The 14,329-nt window shown below is 34.6% G+C and overlaps 1 protein-coding gene across 4 annotated transcripts; it reads left to right on the forward strand.

Moving 5' to 3' along the window:
- Nucleotides 1-1,756: 1,756 nt before the first annotated feature.
- Nucleotides 1,757-14,096, forward strand: LOC127734870 (uncharacterized). 4 transcript variants are annotated; one of them, XM_052244914.1, is made up of 3 exons: nt 1,757-1,987; nt 3,099-3,207; nt 11,542-14,096. In XM_052244914.1, the coding sequence occupies exons 2-3, from the start codon at nt 3,205-3,207 to the stop codon at nt 12,970-12,972; spliced, it is 1,434 nt and encodes a 477-aa protein (XP_052100874.1). In that variant the 5' UTR covers nt 1,757-1,987; nt 3,099-3,204; the 3' UTR covers nt 12,973-14,096. The 4 variants fall into 4 exon arrangements, with proteins under 4 accessions (XP_052100874.1, XP_052100875.1, XP_052100876.1 ...); XM_052244915.1 differs by having other exon boundaries at nt 1,757-1,859; XM_052244916.1 differs by having other exon boundaries at nt 1,757-1,837.
- Nucleotides 14,097-14,329: the final 233 nt, after the last annotated feature.

Below are 14,329 nucleotides of genomic sequence, written 5' to 3' on the forward strand. Positions count from 1 at the left end.
GTTAACTTCCAGTGATGGTTATTATCTTACATGCAATGAAATTTTGTCTGTAGTACGGATAGGATAAAACTTTACTCATGCCAAGTATTTCTTTATTTGAAACAAAGATAAATTCTGCACAATTTTTTAAAAAGTGCAAATTTAACATGGACTAATAGGGGAAAAACAATGGTGGTATTACACCTTAAATGTCCCCTTGAAATCTTCCACGCCCCTTTAGATAGTCACCTGAGCCTATACCAAATTGAATAATGAAACATTATTATCTAAATAAGTAAAACACATGAAAGTTGACTTTGAACAAAAATAATTTTTAAATAGATGAATCGCGAATAAATAGTATCTCTAAATTTTCTTGGGAAACAATTCAAACCTTCCCAGGTTGATAAAACGTTAAAAAAGTTAATTCTGTAACTACAATTAAAGATAAATGCCGTAAGAAGAAAAATACCAGACACACAGTTCGTCTGCACAAGACTCACCAGTGGCGCTTGAATCAAAACAATGGGGAAGCCAAATCAGGAAGTTGAAGTGGTGCATTTGAAACAAAAACAAAACTATTTCCAAAAGATTGTCAAATCTATAATCTGAGGACATTGATTCCAGTACATATATGCTGACTACTAGGCTGGTGATACCCTCCGTTTATACGTTTCAAGGAAAAATAGTCAACTGAAATACGCCTGAACATAAAAAAAAGTGTATCTGACTTTCTCTTTTCGATAAGATTATTGTTCATTTGTTTTGGATTGTTTCCCAAAATACTGTTGTTGGGGGGCAGAGACGAAAATTTATGCTTTAAAAGATCTGTCTTTCTTCTTTCTGTGGATTTTGTTGATGGAATTTATGTTTAATACATGTTAAAGATCCGAAAGTATTTGCACTTACTGTGATGTTTTTTGTGAAAATTTGACTTTCATTTAAAGGTTTACAAATATCTGTAAGCTCCATAATATAATTTGATTACAAACATGTATATCAGATACAAATAAATCCTAAAATATGCACCTACATTAAACTTTTAGAGGCCATCGAAACAGATGTAATTAATTCAAATAAACAAATTTGCAAATTTTACCTTATAAAGAGTTCCAATTCTTTTGTTTCATTTCAACTGGAAATATAAAGGGGAAAAACAGAGGGAATTAACACCCATATATTTTGAACAGGTTTATAATGAGAAGTCACCTAAACATGCAATGAATGAGTAAGGTGGCATATCTATTAGACAAATTGACAATAATATATATAATATATGGAAACTATTCGTTCAAAGTGGGATATGTTTGAGAATTAGCATGGACATTAACCAGGAGAACTTTTCCATTGATGGTAATAAGGAGGGGGGGAACATTTTATTTCGATGTGCAGGAAGAGGGGAGGTTGGTGGGTGCAGGAAGATTTTTCAAAATGAAAATCCCGTCCGAAAAAATATACCCAACCTCAACTCCTACAAAATATTTAAATGGTCTTCCATAATTGGATTTAGCAATCATTTTGCTGAAGATGTTCTTTTTGATGTAAAAAAGATATATTTCTAGTATTTTTTCCGTCGAGTTAAATACAATGGGAAAGACTTTTCTTTCCATTTGCAAGAGTAAGGTATTCCATAATATAACGGTATACACCGCAAATTTTTTATCGCTAATGCTCATGTTAAGTGATTAGAATTGATAATACGATTTGTAGGCGTGGCGAAAATTGCATGTAGGTGTGGTGAGCATGTCCGAGTATTTACGACATAATCAATCTTTATTTCGGTGAATCGTGTTATCAAATAGTTTCTCAGAAACCGGCAAAAAAAACTAAATGAAGGAAGTTGTTAATGGAGGATAAAGTATGTTGATAAGTTGATTCATGTATGTTTTTATCTATTTGGTAGATATTCCAAACTAGTTTTATCTTGTATTTTGATTAAATACACTGTGATTTGTGTCTATATTATCAACGCGGAATACGTACGTCAAACCAGAAACAACAATTCCAGGTACTGTAGTTATGATTTCAGCATTTGTCAAATCAGTTAATGGTTATAGGCTTTTATTTTTAGTATTAGATTTTTTTCGCTCCATCGATTTCGCTGAGGGGGAAACCATTTGATATTCAGGGTAGAGGAGTACAGGAGGATTTTTTGCGGTAACTGAGGCATATCTTTTTTCATTTGTTGCTACGCATATTTACTCTATTTTCAATTTTGTACACAATTATTTCCTGCGTTTTGTATTGCAGACTTCTCATTTTCATCCTCTTTTGAGTAAGATGATTATTTTCAGTGCTTTCAAGCTAGGATATTCATTTCAATATCCTCCTTTACTCATGATAGTCCCCTTATTGTGTTTCCTTCGGAACATTTTATAATTAATCTTAAAGTATAATAAAGGTCCATTGTTGTATAGTATTTATTGACTCTTATGATCAACTTACTTTAGGGACCAATTTCCATTCTCATTGATAAACTAATTGTTTACAATTATTGTTACCATTTAATTGTATTCCGCATATTTGCACTTGTGCAATTGTGTCAATTATACATTTGTAAATCCTTGACATTGTTTGTGATTTAAATGCTACACAATAATACTTTCAAATGAATTTATTTGTAAAGTTTCATATTTGGGAGGGTCTGCATCGGGTTTCCAGAATACCGAATAATGGACTAAAAATTGAATACGGGAAAACAGACTCAAAAATTAAACAATAGAGAATGATGGGGTTCAAAAATGTAAAGAATAATGAATAAAAAATATAAGGAATAGATTTGATTTTGATTTTTTGTGTTTTAACGCCACTTTTAAGCACCGCTTTTGGGCTATTTCGTGGCGGCCAGTTTTATTGGTGGAGGAAACCGGAGTGCCCGGAGAAAACCACCGACCTTCGATAGGAAAACTGACAATCCTAGTCAATTAAGATTGGAGTCGAATGCACCCGCACGAGCGGGGTTCGAACTCACAACCTCAGTGTTGACTGGCTAGTGAATACAGTAGTAACTACTTAGACCACTCGGCCACCGAGGCCCCCTATAAGGAATAGAGAAAAATGACATAAAATTGAAGGACCCCACCCAAACTCATGTATTTATCATAATTTTTATATTTCAGATCTGGCATTGCCTTCCTTATAGTATTTGATCAAATATTCGACCGTCCCGCAGTCGATTCATCAAAGTCCTGGTTTTATCTGCCTGTTCCTCCTGGTCACACAAGAATGGTAAGTATTACAACGTCTTACTATACTATACCTACATTTTGTTTATAAGGTTCTTACATTGTTAGGCCCTATAGTAGTCACTCTGTCTGTCTGTCTGTCTGTCTCTCTGTCTGTCCAACTGTCTGGCCCTCGGCACTTACTTGTCGTACGATAAGTCAAGATTGTATACACTGATTAATTTTTATGCACTGTTAACAATCATAAAAGAAATATTCCCACAGTGTTGAAAAAATCCTTTTGTGCAAGAATTTCAGCAAAAAATTTTAAAGATGTTAATATAACATATAATTCAAAATGTCTTCCAAATACATTTTTTTTGTAGTGGAGGAGGGTTGGCCGTAAAAACTTAGTTATTGATTATTATTTTTGTGTCTGTCAGCAATTCTATCTCGTGTGCTAAGTCAAGATTGTAAGGAGGTACTCCACTTTAGGTGAAATATCACCAAAACATAGTACGTGACATCCGGATTCATGCTAAAAATGGTAGAAAAAATATTCCTTTGAATTTGACAGTTGTAGGAAATTAACCCTGCATTTCATTGCAAAAAATATTTCTGATTCATACACATATATTTTGTGTGTTTCAAAGCACCATTATTTTTTTCTTTGGTGTTCCTATAAAACTTGAAATTCGAGATGACATCGCTTGTAAACAGGGATGAAACGTAAATTGCTTTACATCCGGTGATGGTTGTTTTCTTATGCAATGATATGTTATGTGACATCCTGTTGCCAAGGATGTGTAAGACACAAAATGCGTTCCAATATATTTTTGACGACGATGCAATGATAAGACGAACGAAGATGTCAGTGAATGTTTAAGGAAAATATTGTGCAATCAACTAGAAGAAAGACTGTGTAACATGTTGAAAATTGCCATCATCGAGTTTTGGGGAATTGTTCATACAACCATGAGAACACATTATGTCGTTATGTCTCAGACTCTGAACATAAATAATGTATAAGATATTGCTTTCTTCAAAACGTTTGTTGAAGGATGTAATTGTCATAGAATATTTACAGTAAGTGTTCAATTTTCCAATTGTGTTTTTTTACTGACTGCAAGACGAACATAAGATTCCGTCTATAATCGGACTGTTCAGTAGTTGTTATTTACCTGTACACATCAATACCATACTGAATTGTCTGAAAAGCTACTGAACAGTACTGAATTGACTGCTAGTGAATTGTCTGAGCAGCAATGCATTTGTCGCAGTGGATAAGTCCGAAAATTGACTGAACGACTGAACATAACTTAAAAGGTATTTAGACTTTTCAGATGATGTTAAGATCAAAATGACCGTTTCACTCTAAAATTCATTTACAAGTGTGAGTTGTCAGGAGAACTGCTCTATTGACTGTTCTAGAACAGTTCCCCTGACAGTTCCTGACAAATATTAAGAGAGGTTACAACATATCACAACTAAAGTCACATTTATAAGGAATTAACGAACGCTCTTTGCATGATATTACTTGACTAGCAACGAATTCAAGTGCTTGAGTAATCAAATGAAAGAAATAGTGTCTATCAGTCTATGCCTAACAACTCACTTAAATACTGAGTTGACGATGTTAACAATTAACGTTGGGTTTGTACACTGTCATTAGTGACAGTGGTTGTGCAAAGCAATTTCCAAATCTAATTACATGTAACTTGTCGACTTTGGTCACACTTCATAACTGTAAAATCGACATTCAACATGGCTGCTAAAGCATAATTCTATATAATTGATTTTCCACTTAGACTTTTCATTATTTATGAAACCACATGCAATCTATATATTTGGGTTCAAGTTTCCGGAACATTCGACTGCCACTGCTCCGGTTAAAGCATAACTGGTTTTAACTTTATATAATGCAGCGCGTATATCTAAAAATGTAGACAACAGTAGCTTACAGATGTTGAAATCTCACATATCGATTAAGAAGCAATTTACAAACAAAACCTGAGGAGCGAGACCGGGTTTTTGGGTCATAAAACTCTACTCAAAACTAGGAAGTATAAAATTCGATGAAAAGTTGATGTTGTCATCTAGGAAACTAAAAAACGCAATGTGAACGATGCTTCGACAGTAGAAAAACATTACCTCGTGCATCTGTGACAAAGATGTTTAATAACAGTCATGATGACGTCCAAATAATCACGTTATAGCTTTAGTTTGTCCATTTTAGGATTTACTATTAAAAGGAACGCTAAACATAAAATTTTGGACGTATTTTCTTGAGTCTATAAGCCTTCGTTACTTTTTAAGGAATGACTTCACCTTTACCATGAGGAAACATATATCAAGTAGGCAATGTGTCCCCTAACAACAGACAACACAAGAAAAAGACTAAAACTAACAATACCAAAACACTGGAAACAATCAAAGAGCAACATAAATGCGACATTATCGTTTTGTTCATTGATAAATTGATAAGAAATATGTTACATACGGTACTGTCACAATCGATGAAAAAAGGACGGTATTGTGAAAATTAGAGGAACATATCCGTCAATGATACAGATATTTCAAAACAGTCAACCAAATCATGATGGGGTTATTAAAGTCACGAAACTTTCAACTTTTTGATTTCAAAATATTATAGAAATAGCAAAATGTGAAATTAAAGGATAATATTTTTGTATTTTCATTCTTCTTTAGGGCTTCTGTAAGAAGTTTATCATTGTACAAATAAAGGAACAAGTTCACAAGAAGGGAGCACATTTGGTATCCATAAACATGGCGACTGTTTTTTTTAAATCTCGTCACAAAAATGTTGTCACTCAAAACATTTATGGTGTCATTTTAAGGGAATTTTCTGCATTATATAGGGGTTTTTATTATGATATTTGTCTTTTTCTAAAACAAAATATTTGTATTTCAAGTGGCTATAATTTTTTATAAAAGTAAATTATGGATCATTTGGCAAACGTTTTTGATAAAACACTGATGTATCATAACTCATCTAAGATATCACGCCAGACGTGCGTTTCGATCCCGAAAGACTCATCAACGACGCTCGAATAAAAAAGGTTAAAAGGCCAAATAAGGTATGATGTTGAAGAGCATTGAGTACCCAACATTCCAAAAGGTTTTACCAAATACAGGTAAAAGAGAGGCAAAAGATACCAAAGGGATATTCAAACTCATAAGTCGAAAACAAAATGACAATGCCATGACAAGAAAAGAAAAACCTATCAAAAGACAAACACCAGTATACAAAACTAAAGACTGAGCAACACGAACCCCTCCAAAGGGTCATATATTCCTTGAGCAAAAAATTCTTAGTATTTTGAACAATTCGAAGTTTTGTAGACAGTTAATTTATAGATATGACCATATCAATGATAATTCATGTCGACACAGAATTCTGGACTACTGGATTGGTTAATTTATGATACTGCGAAGCTTTCCGAGCAATTTTAAAAATGATATATTTTATTACTTTTCGGTAAAATAATTTTGTTGTTCTATAGAGACTGTTAATTCGTAGATTAAGTGAAATCTTTTATGTTCCCAACTCAAAAAGACCTTGAACCAACATGGATGTGATACTAAAAAAGATAAATCAGCAAAAAATATTATAAAATCCTCTGATAAATAACTCGACCAGTTGGGTCCAAATTTAGTGTACTGGCTATTTGGTGGTTCCGTTTCCCAAAATCATGCTGGTAGATCCAAATTTTAGACCAATATGACAATGTCACTTAAAAAAATTTAGGAAAATGTTCGTCAAAAAGTTCGACTGAAATCAGTTTCAAAGTTTTCATACTGATAAGATCAAAGTGATGCAAAGTCTGATTTGCTTAAAGGTTCCTGGGAGTCTCTGTTCTTATTAACACTTCATTCATACAGAGAATTGCGCACCAGGTGTTTGGGTTTATTTGGTTAGTACTTCGCTTGTGTAAATAGAATACGTGTGAACAGTTCTAATTGCTTTTAATGACTCTACTTGCTTGTATGACTACAATAACGTAATAAACGTGTTGACGTTACAAAGGTAACGTTAGTTACAGTCCGTGAAAGAATAGCGGCAAAATACTTGACACTGGGGGCGCCGAGAAGTGAAAATGATAAAAATTCTTAATAAATACATAGATATCGCAAATATTCACAGTTTAACTTAAAGTCAATGTATGTAGAAAATAAAAATCATTTGAAAAATTAAAGTCTGTATAAGTATAAAATTAAGACATCAACTGGCGAATCTTTTCCCTGGCGTCCTTCTTCGATTTCCGTTCTTTGGTGTCAAGTGTTGATTGAAACAAATCGCAAGAAACCTCTATCGGGTATAACTTTGAAATTGGACGATTTGTATGTCCATTGTTTGTACGCAAATTCACTGCTCTAACGAGTCCATCCTTGCCAACCAATAGTTCATCTACAATGGCTAGCTTCCAATTAATTCTAGGCGAATCTTCATGTATTTTAACCACATCACCAACTTTGATAGTCTGATTATTGTGTCCTAAAGTCCTGTGGTATTCCCTTAATGATGTAAGATATTCATTTTTCCATCTTCGTCGAAAATGTTGAATAATGTTGTGCTGATCGGTAAATACATGTAGTTTCCTTACCTTGGTGTTGATATTTGCAGATGATTCATTGGTGAAATAAAATCTTGGTATTTCAAGTGTGACTGCTTGTTGTAAGTCCTCCAATAAAGCGTACCATATACTCTTTATATCATCTGGTAAGAGCTCATCCCAGTCAAATTTCCTCTCCCATATAGTCTGCATCAAAATCTTAGCTCGGACGGTGATTGGGCTTAATACTCCTAACGGGTCAAATATCCTTGACGACTGTTGAAGAATTTCTCTCTTGGTAACAGATTTCTCCTTATCAATTTTAATGCTGTTTTGAAACGATATCGTATCAGTTTCAGTGTTCCATCGAAGTCCCAAAATTTTAATAGTTTTGTTCTTGTCCATGCAGTCCTCCGACTCTGCCATATTGCGCAGTTTCCTATTGTTTGATGTCCAAGACCTAAGATTAAATCCTCCTTTGGATAAAAGTTGACGTGATTCTTTATAAAATGATAGTAAATTCTCCTCGCTATGAAAGCTCGACAAAACGTTGTCCACATACAGGTCTCTCTTCAATGCTCTAGCAGTATCTGACAAATTATTTTTCAGATGTTTCATGATTGTGGCATTCAACATGAATGGAGAACAAGTTGTTCCAAAAAGAACTACTCGGAAACGATAGGTGATTAGTGGACTAGTAGGGTCGCTCGAATCGCTCAACCAAAGAAATCTTGTTACATCTCGGTCTTCTTCGTCTAATTGAATCTGTAAAAACGCCTTCTCGATATCCGTTGTTACTGCGAACTTGTGTAGTCTGAATCTTGCGATAATTCCTGTCAAATCATTTATAAGTGGTGGAACTGACATTAGACAATCATTCAAGCTGGCTTTGTCTGGTGATTCTCTACAGCTACAATCGTAAACTATGCGTATTGGTGTTGTTGTTGAGTCTTTTTTAACAGCATGATATGGAATGTAATGAATTCTTGTACTTCTGTCGGTTTCCTCATTAACCTTCTCAACAAATCCACGCTTTTCTTGATCGTTAATTATACTTCCGTATATTTTTAGCATGTCTTGGTCCTTACTGAGCTTGTTTATTAAATTTTCAGTACGACGTTTTGTTATATTGTAGTTAGTTGGTAAGTCCTGAAAATCGTCTTTCCACGGTAATTTGGCAATATATCGATTATCTTTGTACATAATACTAGATTTCTGATATGTTTCATAAAAATCTATGTCTGTCTGTGTTGACTCATCGTCTGCTGTAACTCCCATGGATTCCAGTTTCCAAAAACGCTCTAAATCAATCTCCTCCTTCTTATGTTGTACCAAAATATTCATCATTGAAGCTGCAACTGTAATACCTGTTGTGTTGATCATCGGTCCCGATAATAAATACCCAATTTTTGATTTCACACCTGTTGGACCATTTCCGCGGATTATATTGTTTTCAACAATGTCCCAATAATAGTCTGCGCCTATTAACAAAGAAATCTCAAATTTATCGTCTTCACATACGGGGTGTGCTAATCTTAAATCTTTTAAATACTGAAGTTTAGATGCTTCGTAATTCATTCGGTTCTGTAGAGGGGCAGCTATTGTGGGTACAATAAGCACTTCCATTGGTATTCTTTCTCCTTGTTGGGTTTCCATCTCAATAACCGCTTTATCAAGGTTACGTACGTTCCTGTTTGCATCTCCAAATGCAGCTAGACTGACTGTGGTGGTTCCCTTTGTTGTAATTTGTAATTTTGTAGCTAAATTTTCTGAAATGAAAGATTTCTGTGAGCCTTCGTCTAGCAGTATATTTGCGGATACGGTCTGGTTTCCTGTCCAAACTGGTGAAATTGCTGTTTTCAGTAGTACATAAGTTCTAGATTGCATGGGCAATGTTGACGAAGTGTAAAATATAGATGTGTTACTATTTCCCTCTTCAATATCAACTGTATTTACAGATGCGGTTGTCTGCTCATCGTGTAATTTTGTCTTGTCTTTATTACATAGGCTTGTGTGATGTTTGTTATTACATTTACGGCATTTAAATTTAGAACGGCATTCTGAAACTTTATGATTTCCGAGACAATTGAAACAAAGGTTTTTCTGTTTAACTATGGTAAAGCGTTTTTCGTGGTCTACAATGTTTGTACAATCTACTGACGAATGCGACTGTTTGCAATATACACATGGTTTAGTTGTCAAGCGTGTATTCATGGTCTTGATCTGATTTCCCCTAAATTGTTGTTTATTTGTGCTTGTCGTAGGAACGGCTCCCGTGTGAAAAGACGCAGTTGATGTCATATTATCGGACATACATGTATTAACATTACCAGCCTCTTGTACATACATCTCCTTTGCTAAAGCTTCACGCAGCGATATTATATTCCAGCTATTTTTTCCGTGTTCCCGTGTTAAGTTTTTCCTCATTTCTGCGGGTAGTTTCCCGAAAATTATGGGTACAAGAAGGGATCCATATGTATCTTGCGTCTGACCTAGGGATTCAAGTCCCCTGATATTCGCTTCCAATCTGTCATAAAATGACTTAATACTACTGAGGGTAAATGAAGGACTTGGTAAATCAAGAAGATTTTGCATGTGTGCGTTGATAATTTTCTGTTGATGACCGTAACACTCCTTCAGTAAATTAATTGCTTGATCATAGTTTGCGTTGGTTAGGGCTAACCCTGTAATACAATGTGCTGCTTCGTAATGGAGTTGTGAATTTAAATAACTAAACTTTTGTATGTTTGTAAGAGCAGGATTCTGGTGTACGGTTGATTCAAACGAATCCCAAAATGTCTGCCAGTGTAAAATATCTCCCGAAAATGAAGGCAAGTCTAACTTTGGTAGTCTATAATAGAAATTCGGAGAAGAGTTATAAGTTGCGTTTGCTCCGTGATTTACAAAAGTGCTTTGAAAAGCATCCTGTGTCTGATTTGTGTTGTGATTAATATTGCTTGTTGTTGGAAGTGTTGAAATATGTGCTGCTGGACCTTGATTTAAAAAATCACTCACCGTAGGTTTTAGAACGCTAGCTCCTGAGTTTGATGTAATGTCCTTGAATTTGTGAATTGACACTTCCAAATGTAAATTGAATTCATCACTATCCAAAATTTCCTGTTCCATATCTCCAACTTCTGTTCCATCTAAAATCTGTGTGTCCAAAGTTTCGAGTAAGTTCCTCTTTTTCATCAGAGTGTCTGTGGCTGCCGAAAGTTCTTGGTTCTCGATTTCATTTTCTGAAATTTTCTGGTTAGTTCTATTGATTAGTCTTGTGACGGCGCTTCTGTGTCCACCACGAATTGCTTTCAGCTTCTCCATGAGTCACGGCACCAATGTTTGGGTTTATTTGGTTAGTACTTCGCTTGTGTAAATAGAATACGTGTGAACAGTTCTAATTGCTTTTAATGACTCTACTTGCTTGTATGACTACAATAACGTAATAAACGTGTTGACGTTACAAAGGTAACGTTAGTTACAGTCCGTGAAAGAATAGCGGCAAAATACTTGACACCAGGAATGTGTTCTTTTTGAAATTGTATTCTTCGCAGTCTTGAGTGCGAAAATGATAGACGATGATCAAATGCAATTTCCTATTTTCTTTTACTGTTCAAGGATTCACCCACTATATCTTATGTTATCTTTTTATAGTTTTATTCCCATTTTACCTTCTAGGGTTTCCTTCCCCACCAATTCATTGTGAGATACAGACATAATACTTAAAAGTAACTTTCAACGTATATTTTAACCGTTGCTACCTTTATGATTTACATGACCTTTGTTATTAATTGTTCTGGTCTCATAAATGTTTTGTATACTTTCAGATAAAATCACCTATGCGAGAAAAGTTCCTGGAGAGGGTTTATAAAGAAAAGTGTACATTTCAGCTCGACCACGAGGAGGTTAACGATGTAGAAAATAAGACATTACAAATTCTCCGTGATATTCTGGACAATGTTGGCACAGCAAACCCGGCTTTTAAAATTGGGGAAATTATTAAATCTGGGAGTTTTTACGAAGGTACCAAAGTCGGGCCACAAGATGAGTTTGATTTTATGATTGTCTTCGAAAATCTGTCGAGGAAGGAAAGCAAAGAGTTAGAAACGGGATGTACACCGTGGTTCCAGAAGATCAAAGTTGTCGACGCTGATGTAAAGACCATCTATAACAAATATCTACCACATAAAAAGGAATATCTCGGGGAACCATCGAAGATCGTTTATGATTTTTGGAAACAGCTTTCGTCCGTTTTAAAGGAGAAACAATTTTCAATCGAAACAAGGAAAGGGAAGATAACAGCCATTCCTCATCACAAACAGAAGTTACTTTTGAAGTATGTCGGTTCGTGTATGTTAACACCTTCGAACAATTCACCTGGTCTCGTACCAAAGGATTCAATCGAAATTGGAATAGATTTAATGCCAGCTATTAAACACCCAAACGTGACAACTGTTTTGTCATATTCTGGATTCCCTAAAAAATTCCAATGCGACTTACAAGAAACTGGATGCCACATCATTGCCAAATCCTGCCATAAAGATCATTTTCCAGACCCACCATGTTGGTTTATAACACTTGCTGCCATTGAGTTAAAGACAATGCAAAATATGGATGAAAAACACAAAAAAGCTTACAAAGTTCTAAAATCTTTGGTTATTGGGGAAATAAATTATCCCGGAAAGTGTATCAATTTATCATCCTACATGCTCAAAACTGCCTTAATGTTCCATGTTCATGGAGACATACAATGCTCGGGTACACATTTTGGCGATTGCATTGAAAACATTCTCAGTTATTTAGGAAGTCATTTTTTCAAATTAAGGATGCCATGTTTTTTTGTTCGGGATATGGATACATGGGGAATTCTTTTTGAAACTCCTGGTTTTAATTGGGAATTTGATCGTCAACTTACTGTAATAGGGGACAAGATTGGAGGCGGAGACGTCTTATATGCCTTACTATGGCTTTATTTCTGGTATAAATCAACTGAAGCAGCAAAATCCTTATTGGCAGAGGAGTCTTGTGTAAACGAGCATTATTCGAAAATCACACACAGATTTGAACTTTTTAAGGCTTCTGTGCGTTTTTTCTTAGGGGAATACTATAGTTCAGGCAAGGTATGGAAGGTTCAGCTGAAGAGGAGTAGAATAAGAGTTAATAGCATGACATCTGCTGAAGTAAATATAGGAGACGGATTTCCATTCTATATACAGAAGCTGAAAGAAGAATATGGCATGAATGAAGATATAATATAATATGCCAAAAATGATTTCAATGACTCTTGTGTGCATTTTATTTTACTATTTTACAAAATGTTTTTTTGCAGTGCCTTTAAATACCAAACATTGCTTTGTCATGCCTGTATGCGCTCTTGCGTTTATTTGTACTGTATTCCTCTCACGTAATGTTGTCGTTTTAGCGGTATTTTTAACATTGCAATATATGCGTGAGGTTTGGCTAGCCATAAAACCAGGTTCAACCCACCATTTGTCTTTAAATGTCCTGTACCAAGTCAGGAAAATGGCAGTTGTTATCAAAAAGTCAGTTTCTATGTATGTTGGTGTTTATTTTTGTAGCAGTTCAGTGTTTCTGTGGTTCCGTTGTTTTCCTCTTATAGTTGATGTGTTCCTTCGGTTTTGGTTTTTGTCCCGGATTTGTTTTCGCTTAATCGATTTATGACTATTGAACAGCGGTATACTACTGTTGCCTTTATTTCTGTATATATTCCTGCTTTTATGCTATATCTTTTTTTTTACATTTTTGATAATTGCAATAAGATTCTAATTTTTTAGGCTACCATTCCTGCTATATATGCTTATACTACATTACAGAAAAATGCAAAGAAAATCAAGAATAGATGACAAAATAATAAAGAAAAGAGAATAATGGGGAGATAAAGTATAAAGAATAGAGAATAATCGCAAGAAAACTGTTTTGAAATTATTTAAAATTAAGGTATGTATCTCCCTCATGCAAAGCTCTGATTCCCTGCCCGGCTTTGGCTATACTTTTTTTTCCTTTTTGGTTTATAACTCTTCATCTTTTTAATAAGCTTTGGATTTTCAAATATTTTGAACTTGAGCATCACTGAAGAGACATTGATTGTCGAAATGCGCATCTGGTGCAGAAAAATTAGTACCGTTTATGTAATTACAGAAATGAAGAACTATGGGGGATCCAGACATCATATAATAGTGCGTCTGATGATTTTGTAATTGTGTTATCCTCATAAAAATTTTGTAAATCATCTATGTAGATAAGTTAAATGTTTTAGTGTTTTTTTTAACCTAATTTATTTCTTTTTAATGCTGATGTATACTTTTTGTATTTGACTTTTCTGTATGCTTATCGTATTTGATAATTATATTATTGTTTTGATTATGTGTGTTTGTCTTAGCTGAATCTTGTTTTGTTTATATGCAATAGTTGGTTGTAAAGGCTTGCTTAAGCTTGTGTTTATTGTTAACTGTACATATGTGCCGACTCTTAATTGAACTTACATATAGACGATGTTCTCTCAATAAATAATTCAAAATTTGGCGACTATGTTGAACGCATCTATCCAATCGAACTTGAGATAAAGGATACAACAGATTCGACCCAATGCAAGGC

The sequence above is a fragment of the Mytilus californianus genome, unplaced genomic scaffold (assembly GCF_021869535.1).
Source record: "Mytilus californianus isolate M0D057914Y unplaced genomic scaffold, xbMytCali1.0.p SCAF_3, whole genome shotgun sequence".
In the NCBI taxonomy this organism is placed as follows: Eukaryota; Metazoa; Mollusca; class Bivalvia; order Mytilida; family Mytilidae; genus Mytilus; species Mytilus californianus.